Source organism: Cetorhinus maximus, chromosome 17 (genome assembly GCF_964194155.1).
Source record: "Cetorhinus maximus chromosome 17, sCetMax3.hap1.1, whole genome shotgun sequence".
Classification (NCBI taxonomy): domain Eukaryota; kingdom Metazoa; phylum Chordata; class Chondrichthyes; order Lamniformes; family Cetorhinidae; genus Cetorhinus; species Cetorhinus maximus.
Window position 1 is genome coordinate 96890082 of NC_135895.1, and position 22585 is coordinate 96912666.

The 22585-nt window shown below is 44.9% G+C and overlaps 1 protein-coding gene across 1 annotated transcript; it reads right to left on the reverse strand.

The window, feature by feature from the left end:
- Positions 1 to 11785: 11785 nt before the first annotated feature.
- Positions 11786 to 12793, reverse strand: gpr88 (G protein-coupled receptor 88). Its single transcript, XM_078561868.1, has one exon. The coding sequence runs from the start codon at positions 12791 to 12793 to the stop codon at positions 11786 to 11788; it is 1008 nt and encodes a 335-aa protein (XP_078417994.1).
- Positions 12794 to 22585: the final 9792 nt, after the last annotated feature.

The following is a 22585-nucleotide window of genomic DNA, read 5'->3' on the forward strand; positions in this document are numbered from 1 at the left end:
TTTCTTCCTGTAAGACACTCCTTAAAACCTACCTCTGTGATCAAACACTTGGACACCTGCCTAAATATCTCCTTATGTGGTGAAACACCTTGGGATGTTTTACTATGTTAAAGGCACTATATAAATACAAGTTGTTATTGATTGTGCCAATAAAGCTATTACTACAAAAACAGAATTACCTGGAAAAACTCAGCAGGTCTGGCAGCATCGGTGGAGAAGAAAAGAGTCAACGTTTCGGGTCCACACGACCCTTCAACAGAACTTCTGTTGAAGGGTCGTGTGGACCCGAAACGTCGACTCTTTTCTTCTCCACCGATGCTGCCAGACCTGCTGAGCTTTTCCAGGTAATTCTGTTTTTGTTTTGGATTTCCAGCATCCGCAGTAGTTTTTTGTTTTTAAGCTATTACTACGTCCTCTCTCATGCAGAGGTAGTTGAAAATCCAAGTCTTTGGAATGATAGATGAATCAGGGAAAAGGTGTGGGAGCAATGTGAAGGCCTTTTCTTTTCCCTTTATCTCCCAATCTTGCAGGTGGTGTATTTTAAGGGAGTGTGCTTCCAAGGGCTTCAATAGCTCCCTGGTACTTTACCCAAGTGTTTGAATCACATTTTTCCCAGTGCCATTCCTGCCAGACATCCACAAAAGTGCATTTCCAAAGGGAATTGCTGGGCAGCAATTAAAAGCTGCAACCCATATCAAATTTTGTTTCCCTCAGCCAGTGTTACTAAGGCATACTGTAAAAAAGAAAAAAAGTGACTTGCATTTATGTTGCATCTTTCATGATCTCAGGATGTCTCAAACGCTTTAAAACTAATGAAGTACTTTTAAAGTTGTTACGTAGGAAATGTAGTAGCCAATTTGCACACAGCAAGCTCTCGCAAACAGCAATGCGATGATGACCAAGGGACGGACATACCATCCATGGTTAGCTAGAAAGGTTAAAGATAGCATCATAAATGCATATAATTGTGCAAAGAAAGGTGGCAGGTCAGAAGATTGGATAGAATATAAGGAAGAGCAAAGAATGACTAAAAGACTAATAAGGAGGGAAAAATTAAAGTATGAGAGAAAGCTAGCCAGAAATATAAAACAGATAGTAAGAATTTTTATAAATATTTTAAAAATAAAAGAATTAATAAAATGAACATTGGTCCAATAAAAAGTGAATCTGGAGAATTGATAATGGAAAACAAGGGGATGGCAGATGAATTGAACAGGGGTATTTTCCATCAGTTTTCACTATACAGGATACAAATATTATCCCAGGAGCAGCTACAAACTAGGAAATAGAAGTGGGGAAGGAAGTCAGGAAAATTACAGTCATCAGAGAAGTGGTACTGAGTAAATTGTTGGAGTTGCAGGCTGACAAGAGCCTGGGTCCTGATGGACTTCATCCTAGCATCTTAAAAGGAGGGTCTAGTGAGATAGTTGATACATGGTTTTAATTTTCCAAATCTCCCTAGATTCAGGGAAGGTCCCATTAGATTGGAAGATAGCAAATGTAACTCCATTATTCAAAAAGGGAGTCAGAAAGCGGGAAACTACAGGCCAGTTAGCTTAACATCTATCGTAAGGAAAATGTTAGAAGCCATTATTAAAGAAGTTATAGCGGGGCACTTGGATAAGCTCAAGGTCATCAGGCAGAGTCAACATGATTCTGTGAAAGGGAAATCGTGTTTAACCAACTTATTGGAGTTCTTTGAGGAAGTAACATGTGCTGTGGATAAAGGTGGATGTTCTGTACTTAGATTTCCAGAAGACATTTGATAAAGTGCCACATCAAAGGTTATTGTGGAAAATAAAAGCTCATGGTATAGGGGGTGACATACTGACATGGATAGAAGATTGACTGGCTAACAGGAAGCAGAGAGTAGGCCTAAATGGGTCTTTTTCAGGCTGGCAAGATGTAATGAGTGGTGTGCACAGAGATCTGTGCTGGGGCCTCAACTGTTTGCAACTTATATAAATGACTTGGATAAAGGGATTGAAGGGATGGTTGCAAAAAACACGAAGATAGGTAGGAAAGTAAGTTGTGAATAAGACATAAGGAGGATACAAAAAGATTTAGATAGGTTAAGTGAGTGGGCAAAGATCTGGCAAATGGCATATAATGTCGGAAAATGTGAAATTGTCCATTTTGGCAGAAAGAATAAAAGAGAAGCATATTATATAAATGGTGAGAGATTGCAGAGCTCTGAGGTTTAGAGGGATCTGGGTGTCCTAGTGCAAGAATCACAAAAGGCTAGGATGCAAGTACAGCAAGTAATTAGGAAAGCTAATAGAATGTTATCATTTATTGAGTCTGGAAGAGTAAGAGACGACTTTATTGAAACATATAAGATCCTGAGGGGCCTTGACAGGGTGGATTTAGAGAGGATGTTTCCTCTTGTGGAAAAGTCTAGAACTAGGGGTCAATGATTCAAAATAAGGGTCGGCCATTTAAAACAGAGATGTGGTGAAATTTATTCTCTCTGAGGGTCGTGAGTCTTTGGAACCCTCTTCGTGAAAAGGCGGTGGGAGCAGAATCTTTGAATATTTTTAAGGCAGAGGCAGATAGATTCTTGGTAAGCAAGAGGGTGATAGGTTATTGGGGGTAGGTGGGATGCAGATTTCAGGCTACTGTCAGATCAGCCATGATCTTATTGAGTGGCGGAGCAGGCTCGAGGGGCTGAATGGCCTACTCCTGCTCCTTGTTTGCATGACCAGATAATCTGTTTTGTGATGCTCATTGGGGATAAATATTGGCCAGGACACTAGGGTAACTTCCCGGCTCAGTTTGAAATTGTGCCATTTTACTTGAGAGAGCGAACATGGATTAATATCTTATCCAAAAGTCAGCATCTCCAACAGTGCAGCACTTCCTCATTCTACACCAGAATATCAGCCTAGATTTTTGTACTCAAATCCATGGAGTGGGACTTGAACCCACAACCGTTTGAGACTTAATACCTCAACATGCTGCCCTATTTTGAATCAGATAACTCAACACAGCATGGGGCTTTCCTGACCTGTGTGACTCAGCTACTCAGTACTTAAACTCAATGAGTCATCAGGGTCAATACATGGATCTGTAACTTTTGCCAGTAAGTGGGAGGATCTGGTTCCACACATAGTGGAACCCTAATCAGAGCATGGTCTTTGGGCTTGAGCAGGGGACAGGCACTAATTGAAAACTAAGCATTCCTCAAGAGATGTGAGGAAGAAGCATAGGGTAAGACCCTATATTGGTTGGCAAAATCCTGACTGAATCCAACATAGCAGTTGGTAAAATAAATCAGTCCCTCAAAAAGCTTTAATTGTATTCAGAAAGAAATGGAAGGTGTATAAAATTCAGATAGCCACTGTAAATAGAACTTTAAAGTTAAAAGAATTAAATAGACATGTAACAGTACAATAAAACATTTGCTGAAAGTGTCATTAAAGTAGGGATTGGTTTATTGTCTTCAGTGCTTGTCCTGCCTCCAATATGTGCAGCCAAATGTTAACCCAGCTGATTGCTGAGTTAATACCAATAGCTATTTCTGTATTATCTCTTTCCAAATGTGACATCTTGTTACAGCTCTGTGTTTGGACTTCTTTTGTAGACTGAATTGAGATCTTTTGGAGACATAGGGTAGTCCACTAACAAAAAAAATACAAAACAGAGATTGTTGTCTGTTTGTCAGGGCACATCACTGAAAACTTGTTTAGATCTCAAGGTAAGTACAGATATTTTCAAAAGATATGGGACCCACTCACGAGAGTGATTAAGATACAAGAGACCAAATAGTCTAGGGTGAAAAAGTTTAAAAAGGCACAAAAATGTAAATGCCGTAGACAAAATTCTAAAGCAGCAATTAAGACCTGTCGAAACACTCACACAGTGTGACAGTCTTCACTCCCCTCTCCCTCTCTTTCACGCACACGAACAGGGGATCTGCATTAGACTCCATATACACCTACTATTGGGCTGATCAGTATGGGAGATCTCTAAACCGGCAGAGACAATTCGTTACAAGGTGCCGTACCTTCCTGAAAAACATGGTCGCAGTTTGTTCTCCACTCATTGCAGATGCACAACTGGATGATGGGAATTTTATTGAAATCTGTGACTAACGTCGTTGAAACAAAATAACGCTGTTTTCCCAAAGAAAAGACTGATTGAAGATTGAAATAAGACGGTGCAACTTTCGTATCACTTTTGAATTGCAGTCATTTCATTACTATTTTTTTCCACAGAATAAGCAACAGCTTTCGCTTTCTGATATATTGTGTCTGATATATTGTCCTATTCTTTATAATATTGTGCCATATGAATGGAAAGGGATTTGGACTTTTGCAAACTTTTATGTGGGAGGCTTTTATATTTCGGGAAAAAAACTCCCGTAATGCTCGCCATTCATCAGCAGATATGTTTTTTGTTGGGGCCAGGTCGAAACGGCCAGTCGCTTCACAGACCAAAATACCCAGTGTGTATTTTGTAACCGAGGAAGCTGAAACTGAAAATAATTCCATTGCAGTTTGTGGTTGCAGACACCGTGATTCTGCTAATCATGACTCACGGCTTAAGAGGCCTCCCTGTTGTACATAACATTGCATCCATGAGATCGAATAATGTTTTCCACCTCCTTGAATATATTTCCGTTAGGGCAAGTAGAATTGGCACGGGGGCACTAGAGGAATTGCTCTAAATCTTAAGTGTAAGTGAATGGACAAGTGGCTTGATAGAGCATTCAAAGCCGTCTCTAATCATTCTGCCGACTCACGTCCGACAATCTGTTATCGGAAGCCAGATTTACACTTATTATTATATAACTGTTCCACTCTTGACTGAACCGACCTTCCTGAGAATCACGGCTGTTTCTATGGTTGATTATATCGGGCGCTCTCCCCCACTTCTCGCTTGAAGATATGGACACATCTTCAGCTCAGTTCCACAGGCACTGGCATCCCGCTGAGTGAGATCTCTGTATGTGTCACCAGAAAGTGACTGTCAACGAGATATTTTAGCTTAACTAACCCTGATCCTCAACCACCATAAAAAGGTGCAATTTCAAGCCGGAGTTTTAGGGTGGTCATTCGGTACAGGAGCCGGCATTCCCGCTTCCCAAGCTCAGATTGCTCAACAATTTCCAGCTATGAGCCAACACAATACAATTAAAATTGAACCCGGGAGGGGTCTGTTGATGTATAAGGTGTAGTTTCATTCCAGACGCAGCATTCAATCACAGACATCATGGCAGAAAGTAATGGAAATGTATCCACATTTGTGAAAGATTTAGTATCACATTGGCTAAAGACCTCAAACCACTGCACGCATTCCCTGTGAGTAAAGCAACGTGCGCCCTCTGTCCTCCTTCTGTGGTATTGTCTACTTCACATTCCGAACGCCCTTTTAGAGTTCTGGATATTTTGGGTGGTTAAGCTGTTGTTTCTGGTGAGACCTTTTAATATAAATCCAGGAGTTTGGACCAGTTAAACCGAGTTGCCGGCGGCACACCGAATTGTACAATTTAGAGTTAATAAATCCTAGAGTCTGAGATGCAGCACGGATAGAGGCCTTCGTGGCTCTGCCGTTACTTGGCAGCTATCCAATTATTCTCATTCCCTTAGCCTTTCCCCAGAGCCCTGTAATTTGCTTTCCTTCAAGTATTCAATTGCCTTTCAAATACTACTATTAAATCAGCTTCCACCACACTTTCATGTAGTGTATTACAAACCACAGCAATTCGCTGTGGGAAAATAACGCTTCCTCATATTGTTAAAAACAAAAAACTGCGGATGCTGGAAATCCAAAACAAAAACAGAATTACCTGGAAAAACTCAGCAGGTCTGGCAGCATCGGCGGAGAAGAAAAGAGTTGACGTTTCGAGTCCTCATGACCCTTCAACAGAACTGAGTAATATTAGGAGAGGGGTGAAAGTCTCTGGTTCATTTGCCAATCATGTTAAAACTGTGCCTTCTAATTGTTAACTCTGCTACTGGAAATAGTTCGTCATTATTTGCTTTATCAAAATTGTTCATGATTTTGATCACCTCTATGAAATCACCTAAGCTTCTCTGATTTAAGTTAAGTGATCCCAGCTTCTCCAGTCTCTTTGAATCCTTTGCACCATTCTAGTAAATCTCTTCTGCATCCTCCCTAAAGCCTTGACTTTTGTATTAACTAATTTACACAATCGAGATGCATCTTACAACACTTGAGTCCCAAGTTACTCCCAGTTTTCCAGCAGGCTCACTTCTCCCTGTTACACCAGGTCAAACCATCCAGTGTCGTCCAAAAATCATTCTACTCAGCCTGAGCATTCCAGAATTGACATCAACCAACAAGGTTCACCTCGGCAACTCCTTGTTCCTGAAATCTCAAAGTCCAGTCTGTCCCATCTTCTTCTTTTCAGAGAACCAGCATTTTTCTTGGTTGCTAATGCAAAAACAGTCTTTTCCTGCTCTTCATTGCTGCACTTTCTCTCTCTTTGTGCCAAAAAACAGCTGTTCCTTTTCTCTGCCAAGGCGTGAAACCTGTCACTTGATTTTTAATAGTTCTTGATTAGGGGTTCTTTCCCCATGACAATCAGATCACATGGGCCTGTCTCTGGGTAAAGGTTTAATATGACCACCATCCCCCCCTATCCAGAGCATTCCATTTCACCTTAAGTTAAAGGAGACATTTTAAAATATAGCCATCTTGCAAAGATCCACATTCGTGACATAGGAGTTAAATAACATCTTGATAAATGCGGGCTCTATACTGTTTAGTGCAGCCTTTCATCTAAGAAAATGCACAGGATGAAGGCAGATTGTGTTGGTTGCTCTAGAATTTGATATTGTTTGTTTTCCAGAACCTTGCTGGTGTCCCAGGGACAGATCCAGTTTTTTAATTGGGTTGTTGGAATCTAACTGATCTCACGACTTTAGATATTAAATGAAAAGCTGCCAATTAATTGTGTTGCTCCCTCATTAACTTCCTAAAATAAAAACGGGAAATACTGGAAAGTCTCGTGTTCTTGAAGTTCTGCTCGAGGCTCCCACATTTACTTATGTTTTTTCTTTATCATCCCGATTCATCCCTGTATATTTTCGATATGTTTTGTTCCTATTTCAGATACTCAGCACTTTACTGGTTTTAGTTTAGTACTTTTCAAATCTATTCCAATTGACTGATTTTTTTCAGTCACTAATTTGCACTGTGGTCAATCATAGACTAGTACAGCGCTGAAGGAAGCCATTCAGCCCATCGAGTTTGTACTGGCTAATGAAGACCAACCCATATTAGTTCCACTCCCCCAGCTGTTTTCCTAATTTCCTGCAGTGTATTCTGTCTTTCAAGTAATTACCCGATTCCCTATCGCAGGCTTCCATTGAATCTGTTATCCATCACCCTTTCAGGCAGAGCTTTCCAAATCCTAACCACTTGTGTTCTTTTGCCAGTTGCCTTGAATACTTAACTCTCCTCACACTCCCCCATTTATTAGCAGTGACCCTTGACAATAGTTTCATCTCAACGTCTGTCGTCTGTGTAGACTGGAGTGACACTTCGTACAACAAGAATTCAGGAAGACTTTTAAAATCAAACCAAGATGTTGTGATAATGTTAACAGAACTGTTGGATTGATGCATGCAGTCAAGAACCCAGGATCTGGAGTCAGGAGTTCAGGACGCAGAACCAGGAGTTTAAGACGTAGAGCCAGGAGCCCAGATCCTAGAGAGAGATAGAGTCAGGAGTTTGCAACCTAGAGTCAGGAGCTCGGGACCTAGAGGCTAGAATTCAAGACATAGATAAGAGAAGTTACCACAAAGAGTGTTAAGAGATGTTCTGATAGATGTGTGTAAGATTATGATTATCTACATTAACCCGGGGGTGGGTGGGGGGGAACTGCTTCCAATGGTCAGCGAGTCAATAACTAAAGGGCATATTTTTTACATTATCAAAATAATATCAAAAGAAGTAAGGGAGAGGATAAGAGATTTTTGAAGTGGAGAATTGGAAGGGTATGGAATGCCCCGCCAAAATAATGATGCAACGGAGCTGATAATATTCCAATACCCGAAAAATGAAAGTTTAAATCAGCGTGGATTAAAAGGCGGTGGATTGTGATAAGCGGATATTTACTTCAGAGCAGGAATAGGCAAGTGGCCTCCTCTTGTGCTCCTAACGTTTCAGCACCATTAAGATTTTGCTACAATACCTAATACTTAAATCACACATAAAAACAGACCAATCATCACAACCAGCTCCTTTCAGTGTTTGCAGTCCTCTTCAGAACACAAGTTCTAATCACTATTATCCAATTCTCACATCCTTTCATCCACATTCCTTCATCCAGCTATCCAGTCTAATGTTTCAGGATAGAACTGAGCATTCTGTGCTAAAATAGGGCGGGAATCGAACCTTTAATTTATACATTTCTCGAGAGATGCGCTTTGCGTTGCATCTCAGTCAATGTCAGTGAAGTAGAACATTCTCATCCTAGACGGTAAAAGCAAAATACTGCGGATGCTGGAAATCTGAAACAAAAATAAAAATAGCTGGAAAAACTCAGCGGGTCTGACAGCATCTGTTGAGAGGAATACAGTTAACGTTTCGAATCTGTATGAAACGTTAACTCCGTCTTCCTCTCCACAGATGCTGTCAGACCTGCTGAGTTTTTCCAGCTATTTTTGTTTTTGTCTCACCCTAGACGGACCCGCCATTATCTGTGAATTACAAACTATTAAATACAAACATTAAGGTCTAATTTCAACAGCAGAATTATAACCTGTAGATAGTTCTGAGAGTAGCAGGGCTCCAGCACTTTCTGGTAACACTCAGTTCAGTGCCAACAACTTCAGGAATGTGACAGGGAAACAGTTTGCAGACCAACTTCTGAGCAGCCACTTCCATGAAATATACGGTTGTTTTCAGTGTGTGTTTGTAAACGGCTCGGCTTGGGGAGGATGCACCGATCTACCAAATGTAAACTTCACCCAGTTCTTCAGCAAACCAGTGACTGATCAAACAGAGCAGGTCGCTGACATTTACCACCCCCCCCCACCCCCCACACACACACACACACAAGATGCTGCTGCACCAACCTCACATTATCAAAGGGCCCATGGAGTTCCTGGCGGAGGGTGTAACAACTTATTCACTCATTTCCTTTACCTCCCTCTCATTCCAGGCCTGATTTTATATATATATATGTGTGTGTGTGTGTGTGCACCTACTGCAATCAAATCCCAAATTCCAGCAAATCTGCTTAATACTGAACACCGCTCCCACTGACAGGCGTCCACTGGTGGTGCCTGGCTGGTATTGGGATGGCTTTTCGAGTGCTCCTGTTGTCCTTGGATAGAGAACAGATCCATGGGCTCCCCCCCATGTCAAAGAAGAATTTAAGCAAACTGGCTTTGTGCGCTGTGCCCATGTCCCGGTTTATTGGCGGTGGGTTCGCTGTTGCTTGTGCCGCGTTTACTGCGCTATTTCAGGGTGCGAAGTGAAACCTGTGCACAGATGCTGAGCAGGTCCTTGCATAGGCCGCTGGGAAATCCTGGAGTAAGTAATCCTCAAACTCTTCTGCAGTAAACATCGCTTTCCACTTCAGTGCTTTATCACAGCGAAAACTGGCTGACGATAAACTCACAAGGTACAGGAGACAATGAATGGCACTTTATTATAGTCCAACAGATCGCACATTGGTGAAATCACCGTTCAGATACACTTTGAAAAATAAGATTAAAAGTTGTCTCTAGTGCATAGGATAAAATGACTGGGCCGTGCCTTTGACTTCCTCCTTTCATACCCCTGTGGGTGTCAGTGTTTACATGTTTAAAGGCTGATGAGATCCAAGGAAAAAGGGCAAATTAAAACCAAAATTGGGTCTGTGGCGGGAAGCAAAGGTTATATTCGACGGGTGTTTTTTGTGGCAGGAAGGCTGCTTTCTGTGGCCTTCTGCTGGACTCAGTACTGGATCCCTTCAGGACTCGGCACTGGATCCCTTCAGGACTCGGCACTGGATCCCTTCAGGGCTCGGCACTGGATCCCTTCAGGACTCGGCACTGGATCCCTTCAGGACTCGGCACTGGATCCCTTCAGGACTCGGCACTGGATCTTTGCAGGGCACAATACTGAATCACTTGCTGCTTGTGGTGTAGATATATATATGTCAATAATTTAGACTTAAATGTAGGGATCATGATTAAGGAGTTTGCAGAAGGTGTGAGTTGGCTGTGTGATTGATATTGAGGAAGAAAGTTGGAGACTGTGGAAAGATATCAGTGGACTGGTCAAGTGGACAGGAAAGTGGAAAATGGAATTCAATCTGGAGAATTATGAAGCAATGCATTTTGGAGAACAAATAAGGGAATGCACAGCAGATAATAGAATTTTGAAAGAGTAGAGGAACAGAGGGACCAAGTAGTGTGTGTCTCCAAACCTCTGAAGTTGGCAGGACAGGTAGGTCAAGATACTTCCCTTTATTTCCTAAAGCTAGACTGTAAGAGTAGGGAGGTTATCCTGGAGCTGGATAAAACATTTGTTAGACACAGCTAGAGTACCGCATACAGACTTGGTCGCCACATTACAGAAATAATATATTCACACCAGGGAGGGTACAGAGGATATCCGTGAGGATGTTGCCAGGAATGGAATCTTTTTTAGCTATAAGGAACCATTGGATAGGCTGAGTCTATTTTCTTTGGAAAGTGAGGGGAGGAGAGATTTAATTGATGTGTGTAAAATTATGAGGGCCTAGATAGAGTGGACCTATTTCCCTCAGCAGAGAGGTCAATAACCAGGGGGCATGGATTTAAAGCAATTGGAAGGCTTAGAGGGGAATTCAGGAGAAACTTTTCAATAGAATGCTGTGGGGATCTGGGACTCTGAGAGGGTGATAGAGGCAGAATCGCTCATTGCATGTTTTAAAATGTTGGATATGCACGTGAGGTGCCCTAAGCGATGGGCCGAATGGCTCCTTCTGGGTCATAAATGTTTCTACCTCCCCATCCAATCTCTGGAGAAATGTATCCAGTTGCCTCTAGAAACTTTTTAATGCTGCTTTCAACGGTCTTCCCAAGTCATTCATTTCTGAACCCACAACTCTCGGAAAGAATAATTGTACCTGCCTTTTCTTCTGACGCTTAACTTCCTACTTTCGACTCCAGATATTTGAATTTTTCTCCCTTATGTTCGGAGTGGGCATCGGCAAACATTTAGTACAGGCAGAGGGCCCGGCCCAAACAGCAGCATTTTTCGAAATGTTGTTTCCCAATGGTTAGCAGGTAACGAATGTACCATAAAGGTGCGGGGAAGGGGGTGGGGGGAGGGGGTGGGATTACTATTCGAAATAATTTTATTTTGGTCTGTCGATGCAATTCTCCATCCTCCCTCTGAATAGCTACAACAGCAGGGAGGGGCTGCTGCTTATAAAATGGCCTGGGTTACTCTGGGAACGTAGTCAAGTTGTTTCATAAACAGCACATTACAGGGAGCTATATAGTCAGAGCCTTGTTCTGTTTCACTGAACATTAATGCTGTCCGATATAAAGCGCAGCAAACACACACATCCATATAGGCACCTATACACCTACATACATATCCACCCACAGACACACAAAGTCACGCCTGACTTATTAACAGGACAAACTCGGCACCAAAGCACGACTGTGACTTCTCGAACACTCGATTTCAGGTAATAATTAGATTTGTAAAAGTCCAGTTATCTTTGCCCGGCCATTTCCGCAGTGTTCACTGGATCCGCTGTAATGTCTGTGAACCAGTTTTGGCTGATCAAGAGTTTGATGCTCAGCTCTGGGTCTGGGGTTTTTGGTGGTCACCTGGACACAACTTGTATCATCGGTTCAACGCCGGCCGACGTCCTGCAAAACTCAGCCCTGATGACGGACCGCAGCGATTTCCTGAACTCCTCGTTCTTGCGGGTGTACAGGTAAGGGCTGACCACAAAGAGCAGAGAGAGCAGGAGCCAGGAGACATTGTACAGGAGGGTGGGGACTGGCTCAAAGAGGCCGATCAGGGTGAGCCACAGCAAAGGCTCGGTGGTCAGGAGGAAGACCAACAGGACCAAGGAGACATAGAAACGTAACCTCTTGTGTTTCCTGGCCAGTGGGTAGGACAGGTTGTTAATGGTCTGGAAGTTCAGCACGCTGACCCTTTTAACACTGACCTGAACTTTGCGGAATATTTTAAAGTAGGAATAGAGGAGGAGGGCGGTCTGAGCGAGGATCGCGCTGGCTGTGACCGAGGTGGGGTAGGGACTGAGCCGGAGGAAGCAGCCCTCCGAGAGGCTGAGGACCAGGAGTCTCAGGAATTGGGGGCAGCCCCCGCTCCGCCGCTGGGTGCGGAGCTGCCCCGTTAACCAAGGCAGCAGCAGGACGGTGCCCAGCACCCAGGAGGTGGCGATCATCCCCGCTGTGTTCCGCCTGCGGTAGATGTTGCGGTAGGCGGCCGGTGCCTGGGTGATCAAAGCGAAGCGATTGAGAGCGATGAGCGAGTGGGAGAACAGCGAGACCAGCAGCCCGAGGAAGAGCAGCCCCCCGCTGAAGGTCTGGTAAGCGGCGGGGGCAGCCCGCCCCGGGGGCTGAGACAGGGCCACCGATTCTTGGGGCATCCAGAGGGCGCAGACCAGCAGGTCGGCGGCGCAGACATTCACGATGAACGCGTTGCTGGTGTTGCGGAGTTTCCGCACCGAGTAAACCAGGTACATGACCAGCAGGTTGCCAAAGCTCCCAGCCACGGCCAGCAAGGCATAGGCGACCGCCAGCCAGATGTTCTCACTCAAGGTCCCCTCGCAGCAGGTTGAAGTGTTGGAGAAGTTGCTCATGGTGCAGGGGCTCCCTCAGTGAGTGAGCCTGAGTCCCCACAGCCTCCGCTTCCAAGGTAGGGAAAGGTGCTTCAGGAGACACGCGTGCGCACTCCACTCTCCGTTTTGGGGAGGGGGCTGAATTTCCAAATTCACATCATCTGCAGCAATAGCATCAAACGGAACAGCACCGTTCTCCTCGTTACTAACAGCACCGGTCTCATCGGAAGCACCAGCAACCAGCTCACCAGCACTGAGAGCACCAGCCTCATCGCCAGCCTCAACACCTATTTCATCAGCTGTTTCTTCAACACTAACTGCACCAGTCCCCTCACCTGTCTCAGTACCAGTCTCTCCACAATCTCAGCACCAGGCTCGTCACAAATCTCTTCGCCAGCCTCTTCGCCAGCCTCTTCGCCAGCCTCTTCGCCAGCCTCTTCGCCAGCCTCCTCGCCAGCCTCCTCGCCAGCCTCCTCACCAATATCACCAGTCTCAGCACCAATCTCATCACCAGTCACAGCGTCAGTCTCATCACCAGTCTCCTTGCCAGTCTCAGAAACAGTCTCTTCACCGGTCTCAGCACCAACCTCAGCCTCAGTCTCTTCTCCAGTCTCTTCACCAACCCCAGCACCAGTCCCTTCACCAACCTCTTCACCAGCCTCTTCACCGGTTTCTTCACCAACGTCTTCATCGGTCTCAGCACCAGTCTCAGCACCAGCCTCAGCACCAGCCTCAGCACCAGCCTCAGCACCAGCCTCAGCACCAGCCTCAGCACCAGCCTCTTCACCAGCCTCAGCACCAGCCTCTTCACCAATCTCATCACCAATCTCATCACCAATCTCATCACCAATCTCATCACCAATCTCATCACCAATCTCATCACCAATCTCATCACCAATCTCATCACCACTCTCATCACCACTCTCATCACCACTCTCATCACCACTCTCATCACCACTCTCATCACCACTCTCATCACCACTCTCATCACCACTCTCATCACCACTCTCATCACCACTCTCATCACCACTCTCATCACCACTCTCATCACCACTCTCATCACCACTCTCATCACCACTCTCATCACCACTCTCATCACCACTCTCATCACCACTCTCATCACCACTCTCATCACCACTCTCATCACCACTCTCATCACCACTCTCATCACCACTCTCATCACCACTCTCATCACCACTCTCATCACCACTCTCATCACCACTCTCATCACCACTCTCATCACCACTCTCATCACCACTCTCATCACCACTCTCATCACCACTCTCATCACCACTCTCATCACCACTCTCATCACCACTCTCATCACCACTCTCATCACCACTCTCATCACCACTCTCATCACCACTCTCATCACCACTCTCATCACCACTCTCATCACCACTCTCATCACCACTCTCATCACCACTCTCATCACCACTCTCATCACCACTCTCATCACCACTCTCATCACCACTCTCATCACCACTCTCATCACCACTCTCATCACCACTCTCATCACCACTCTCATCACCACTCTCATCACCACTCTCATCACCACTCTCATCACCACTCTCATCACCACTCTCATCACCACTCTCATCACCACTCTCATCACCACTCTCATCACCACTCTCATCACCACTCTCATCACCACTCTCATCACCACTCTCATCACCACTCTCATCACCACTCTCATCACCACTCTCATCACCACTCTCATCACCACTCTCATCACCACTCTCATCACCACTCTCATCACCACTCTCATCACCACTCTCATCACCACTCTCATCACCACTCTCATCACCACTCTCATCACCACTCTCATCACCACTCTCATCACCACTCTCATCACCACTCTCATCACCACTCTCATCACCACTCTCATCACCACTCTCATCACCACTCTCATCACCACTCTCATCACCACTCTCATCACCACTCTCATCACCACTCTCATCACCACTCTCATCACCACTCTCATCACCACTCTCATCACCACTCTCATCACCACTCTCATCACCACTCTCATCACCACTCTCATCACCACTCTCATCACCACTCTCATCACCACTCTCATCACCACTCCCATCACCACTCCCATCACCACTCCCATCACCACTCCCATCACCACTCCCATCACCACTCCCATCACCACTCCCATCACCACTCCCATCACCACTCCCATCACCACTCCCATCACCACTCCCATCACCACTCCCATCACCACTCCCATCACCACTCTCATCACCACTCTCATCACCACTCTCATCACCACTCTCATCACCACTCTCATCACCACTCTCATCACCACTCTCATCACCACTCTCTTCACCACTCTCTTCACCACTCTCTTCACCACTCTCTTCACCACTCTCTTCACCACTCTCTTCACCACTCTCTTCACCACTCTCTTCACCACTCTCTTCACCACTCTCTTCACCACTCTCTTCACCACTCTCTTCACCACTCTCTTCACCACTCTCTTCACCACTCTCTTCACCACTCTCTTCACCACTCTCTTCACCACTCTCTTCACCAACCTCAGCACCAACCTCAGCACCAACCTCAGCACCAACCTCAGCACCAACCTCAGCACCAACCTCATCACCAACCTCAGCACCAACCTCAGCACCAACCTCAGCACCAACCTCAGCACCAACCTCAGCACCAACCTCAGCACCAACCTCAGCACCAACCTCAGCACCAACCTCAGCACCACTCTCTTCACCAATCTCTTCACCAATCTCTTCACCAATCTCTTCACCAATCTCTGCACCAATCTCTGCACCACTCTCAGCACCACTCTCAGCACCACTCTCAGCACCACTCTCAGCACCACTCTCAGCACCACTCTCAGCACCACTCTCAGCACCACTCTCAGCACCACTCTCTTCACCAATCTCAGCACCACTCTCTTCACCAATCTCAGCACCAACCCCAGCATCAATCTCAGCACCACTCTCTTCACCAATCTCAGCACCACTCTCTTCACCACTCTCTTCACCACTCTCTTCACCAATCTCAGCACCACTCTCTTCACCAATCTCAGCACCACTCTCTGCACCAACCTCAGCACCACTCTCTTCACCAATCTCAGCACCAGTCTCTTCACCAATCTCAGCACCACCCTCTTCACCAATCTCAGCACCACCCTCTTCACCAATCTCAGCACCACTCTCTTCACCAATCTCAGCACCAGTCTCTTCACCAATCTCAGCACCAGTCTCTTCACCAATCTCAGCACCACTCTCTTCACCAATCTCAGCACCACTCTCTTCACCAATCTCAGCACCAGTCTCTTCACCAATCTCAGCACCAGTCTCTTCACCAATCTCAGCACCACTCTCTTCACCAATCTCAGCACCACTCTCTTCACCAATCTCAGCACCAACCTCAGCACCAACCTCAGCACCACTCTCAGCACCACTCTCAGCACCACTCTCAGCACCACTCTCAGCACCACTCTCAGCACCACTCTCAGCACCACTCTCTTCACCAATCTCAGCACCACTCTCTTCACCAATCTCAGCACCACTCTCTTCACCAATCTCAGCACCAGTCTCTTCACCAATCTCAGCACCACTCTCTTCACCAACCTCAGCACCAACCTCAGCACCACTCTCTTCACCAATCTCAGCACCAGTCTCTTCACCAATCTCAGCACCACTCTCTTCACCAATCTCAGCACAACCTCAGCACCAATCTCAGCACCACTCTCTTCACCAATCTCAGCACCACTCTCTTCACCAATCTCAGCACCACTCTCTTCACCAATCTCAGCACCACTCTCTTCACCAATCTCAGCACCAGTCTCTTCACCAATCTCAGCACCACTCTCTTCACCAACCTCAGCACCAGTCTATTCGCCAATCTCAGCACCACTCTCTTCACCAATCTCAGCACCAATCTCAGCACCAGTCTCTTCGCCAATCTCAGCACCATTCTCTTCGCCAATCTCAGCACCAGTCTATTCGCCAATCTCAGCACCACTCTCTTCACCAATCTCAGCACCACTCTCTTCACCAATCTCAGCACCACTCTCTTCACCAATCTCAGCACCAGTCTCTTCACCAATCTCAGCACCACTCTCTTCACCAACCTCAGCACCAGTCTATTCGCCAATCTCAGCACCACTCTCTTCACCAATCTCAGCACCAATCTCAGCACCAGTCTCTTCGCCAATCTCAGCACCACTCTCTTCGCCAATCTCAGCACCAGTCTATTCACCAATCTCAGCACCACTCTCTTCACCAATCTCAGCACCAATCTCAGCACCAACCTCAGCACCAACCTCAGCACCACTCTCTTCACCAATCTCAGCACCACTCTCTTCACCAATCTCAGCACCAATCTCAGCACCAATCTCAGCACCAACCTCAGCACCAACCTCAGCACCAACCTCAGCACCAACCTCAGCACCAACCTCAGCACCAACCTCAGCACCAACCTCAGCACCACTCTCTTCACCAATCTCAGCACCAGTCTCTTCACCAATCTCAGCACCAGTCTCTTCACCAATCTCAGCACCAACCTCAGCACCAGTCTGTTCATCAATCTCAGCACCACCGTCATCATCTATCTCATCACCAGTCTCATCACCAACATATTCATCCATCTCAGCACCAACCTCATCATTAGTATTTTCAGCAGTCTCTTCCCCAGTCTCAGCACCAGTCTCTTCCCCAGTCTCAGCACCAGTCTCTTCGCCAACCTCAGAACCAGCCTGTTCATCAATCTCATCACTAATCTCAACACCAACCTCAGCACTAGTCTCTTCACCAACCTCAGCACCAACCTCAGCACTAGTCTCTTCACCAACCTCAGCACCAACCTCAGCACTAGTCTCTTCACCAACCTCAGCACCAACCTCAGCACTAGTCTCTTCACCAACCTCAGCACCAACCTCAGCACTAGTCTCTTCACCAATCTCAGCACCAACCTCAGCACTAGTCTCTTCACCAACCTCAGCACCAACCTCAGCACTAGTCTCTTCACCAACCTCAGCACCAACCTCAGCACTAGTCTCTTCACCAACCTCAGCACCAACCTCAGCACTAGTCTCTTCACCAACCTCAGCACCAACCTCAGCACTAGTCTCTTCACCAACCTCAGCACCAACCTCAGCACTAGTCTCTTCACCAATCTCAGCACCAATCTCTTCAGCAATCTCAGCACCAATCTCTTCACCAATCTCAGCACCAATCTCTTCACCAATCTCAGCACCAATCTCTTCACCACTCTCAGCACCAATCTCTTCACCAATCTCAGCACCAATCTCTTCAGCAATCTCAGCACCAATCTCTTCACCAATCTCAGCACCAATCTCTTCACCAATCTCAGCACCAATCTCTTCACCACTCTCAGCACCAATCTCTTCACCAATCTCAGCACCAATCTCTTCACCAATCTCAGCACCAATCTCTTCACCAATCTCAGCACCAATCTCATCACCCAGTCTCAGCACCAGTCTCTTTGCCAGTCTCAGCACCAACCTCAGCACCAGTCTGTTCACCAATCTCAGCACCACCGTCATCATCTATCTCTTCACCAGTCTCATCACCAACATATTCATCCATCTCAGCACCAACCTCAGCACCAGTCTTTTCACCAATCTCAACACCAGTCTCTTCCCCAGTCTCAGCACCAGTCTCTTCGCCAACCTCAGAACCAGCCTGTTCATCAATCTCATCACTAATCTCAACACCAACCTCAGCACTAGTCTCTTCACCAACCTCAGCACCAGTCTCTTCACCAATCTCAGCACCAACCTCAGCACCAGTCTCTTCACCAATCTCAGCACCAGTCTCATCACCCAGTCTCAGCACCAGTCTCTTTGCCAATCTCAGCACCAACCTCAGCACCAGTAACACCACCTGTGTCTTCACCAGTAACAGCACCAATCTCAGCACTAATTTCGCAATTAGTCTCTTCACCAGTAATGATACCAGTCTTTCCAGTAATGTCATCAGTATAACCCAACAAGGATGATACTAAAAAGTTATTCTCCGCTCTTTTGAGATAAAAGTTTAATTTTTAACTGCTGAAAGCTTGCTATGTTTGCAACCATGGCCATGAGCTGGTGGTTGTGCACATGGTGTCATTGAAATGCTTTCAACCTTTATTGTTGAGATGTAACTGTAAACTGCCATGGGCCCAATTTTAACTCATTCAAAACCCATCTACACGGGCTGAGTTAAAATCAGGGAAGAAATATTCTGAGATTACCATTTTTAATTACCCCAGAATACCTTGTTCAAATCCTACTTTACTATCAGTGATCTCAGATTGTTTCACCTTACCTAGTTATATATATCTAGGAATCAACTTTTAAAAATTCAGTATTAACAGAATAGAAAGTATATAATGAGAAATATATTTCACAAGGTTCCCCTATTCATCTTTGTCTCCTATGTTGTTTCTGACACATTTTCTCAGCTGTTTATTTTTGATTTTGTTCTTTGTTTTAAGAATGGTTATGCATAGGGTTAAGATTGGATATAATTAGAATAACCAACGTTGTTACAAACAGCTATGAAATCATTCCAGATATAGCTGTCACCTGAGTATCAGCCTGTCACAAAATAATTAACAAGATCTTTCACATTTCGATAAATTTAGATTAATCAGCAGGAGAAGTGTTGACTTTGGCAGAGTGATTATAAAATACATTCAACTAAATTACATTTTCAGTCTATCAAAATCAATATCTCTGCTGGCAATGCCTCTTTCAATTTATTAAAATAAAAGATTAAATAGATTTTCAAAAAATAGATGTTGAAGTCCAATTGCAGATTATTCATTGTCACTACTGGTACATTGTACATTTTACACATTCCAATTCTTGTCAGCAGTATTGTACCATGTGAAGATGGTGTCTAAAGTGGTCAATGCTGCCAATTGAATGAGATTGGTTAAAAAAAATCTCTAAAGGTTAGGAGACACTAATCATAGTGTCACATTAGACAGCTTTATATCTATAGGTCATTCAGCACATTGTTCATTTTTCCCTTTCCTGTATGTGTTCTCAGCAACTCCCCCACCCCTCGCCCCCGACCATAACACTTTCTGTTCATTTATTTAATTTAACTGAATTGCTATGACAAACATTTCCAGGTAAGCTTTCTTGCAGAAGAATTTCACTGGAAACTCTCCATCTCTGAAGGTAGCCATTGAGCGGAGTCCTCCAATGCATAATTTTTAACTCTTAGTAGGAAAATAATCACGACAAGAGAGTTGACCTAAACCAGTGAGCAATGTGTTCTTGGACGAAAACAACGAGGGTCATTCAAGAAATATTCATCACAATTTAATGAAGAAAAGTGAGTACTGAAAAAAATAGGAAGGCCTTCCTTCACCATGGTGGCTTAGTTCTGCCATTAATGTCATGAAGGCAATGATCTGAGGCGAAGAATGGATGATGTAAGGTTAGGTAGGTAAGTGAAGGAAATCTGCAGAATACTGTTGATAGGCAGAGCAACTTGGCGGACCGTTTCTTTGGGAGATCAAATGCATTTGGTAGTGTGGAACGAATGGGCTTCTTGAACCAGATGGCAAGTTTTCCATCCATTCTTTGCTAAGTAGAACAATTTTTAAAGTTCTAAAAGCTACACCTCCAAACGGTAACTGGCAAACTTGGCAATCACTTTGGAGCCATTTTGAAAATTTTCCAAACTCGTCATGCCTTTACAGTCGATTTATATCAATTTATATCCTTGTAAATCTGCACGTTTGAGTTCCGCAATCCCTTCATACAGGAAGAGGGGTTAACCTGGACAGGACAATACATAATCAGGTCTTCTTCATCAGTGGAACTCCTTTTGATGCATTTTTGATGCCAAAGTAGACATTAAAAATATCAAGTTCATGCAAAAGGAACAAGCAAAAAAAAAGCTCTGCGATGCAAACCTTGGATTTATCAGTTGTTGTCAATGATTAATAGGAACACTCATAAACAGCCTGTAAGTGTTTTTTAAATCACTTCGCTGACTACGGGACGATGACTATGAAGGCGGCCTGAAGTGGGTGACACACTCCTCACCGCACTCCACCAATCCACACTCAAAGACTCCACTCGGTGGAGAGGGCCAATCATTTCCCCGCTATGTTCCCTCCGGTTTGACAGAGCTGACCATTCCTGGACAGGGACCACACTTATGGCCTTCCACTGTCCACTAGAATCCAGACCAAAATAAGGTGATACCCTCTGAGCATTCATAAGGTGAGGAGGATGGTTCTGCGTCCTCCAGCATAAGGGGGCGGCGTTGTCTGTGAGGGAGGCTTCAAAACATTATCCACTTTTCTCTGTCAACCAGGGGCTTTGGGCTGCAGATCTAATGTCAAGATCTAAGGAGACGATCACAAGTTGGATTATTTGACAATCCCTGTTTTCGAAGTGTTTTTAATGGCCACCGGGGCAACAGTGACCGAAGTACTGATTTTGAGTTCAGCGTTGCCTTTGTGAAGTTGGTAAGATGCCTTCCTCAGTTATAGTGCATTTTTAAATGGGCAACCGTACCACTGCTCTCTTTGATTCATTCTACAGGAGCAGTCTTCTGCTTTGGAAAGTCGTTTTGCCCCATCTCATCTGGATTGGAAGCATTTTGAAGCTTGTACGTAAATAAGATGCCCTCAGTAGCTGGAGAAACTCAGAGCTCGGAGGCACCATGACGGACTGCCCTAAGTCACCTCCAACTTAATACTGAGGGATGCAATGGGCACTGGACAAATAGTCCCCAGAAAGAACTTTTCAGCTTGTGGCTAACTAAGAAATATGAGACTCTAATAAGTGATCGTCTCTGAAAAGGAACTTCTTCAGCAGTTTGGGAGTGGCAGCAAGCGATTATTCGGTGATTCTATTATGATGAGTAGTGTAGAACTCAGTGCCATAGAGAAAGGGTCAGCAATGCCCTGGTATCCTGTGCCAGCTAATTTTATGACATGCGAAGACTGGAATTGCGTGACTGAAGATGCTACATAGATTATACAACAGGGAGATAGGGCATTCGGCCCAACCAGTCCATGTTTCCTTATTTAACTCTATCAGCATAACCCCAGATTCCCCTCTTCCTCGTATGCTTATAGAGATTCCTCTTAAATGCATTTATATTACTGGCCTCAACTACGATTTCCACACTTTCACCACTTGCTGGTCAAGACATTTCTTCTGAATTTCTACTTTGATTTCTTCGTGACTATCCTATAGTGACGGCCTCGAATTTTTATCTTCTCCACAAGCAAGAACAGTCTCTGTATTTACTCCATCAAAACCTTTCATAATTTTCAAGGCCTCTAGGAAGCCTATTGAGAGAAAAGAGACCCAGCTTGTTTGTCTTTTCCTGATAGGTATGACCCCAAGCTGGTATCATCCTTGTACATATTTTTTGCCCCCGCTCCAGTCTCTCTATATCCTTTTTTAAAAATAATATTGTGATCAGAATTGTACACAGTACTCCAAGTGTGGTCTGACCAAAGATCAATACAATATTAGCATAATGTCTCTACTCTTCAAATCCATCCCCTTAGAAATAAGTCTTACTGCTTGGTTTGCCTTTTTATGGCCCTATTAACCCGCGTGGCTACTTTTAGTGATTTGTACTCCCAGATCCCTCTGCTCTCCTGCCCCATTGAAATTCTTATCTTCCAAGTAATCTATGTTCCAATTGATTTGCCACCGAATCACAGTATCAAAGAGCACCAGAAGGTTGTAAACGAAAGGGGTCGCTGTTGTCAACATTCCACTGGTGTTTAACCTAACACGTGAATGTACAGCACACAAAAAAAAGCAATATATTCCATTTATATAGCGCCTTT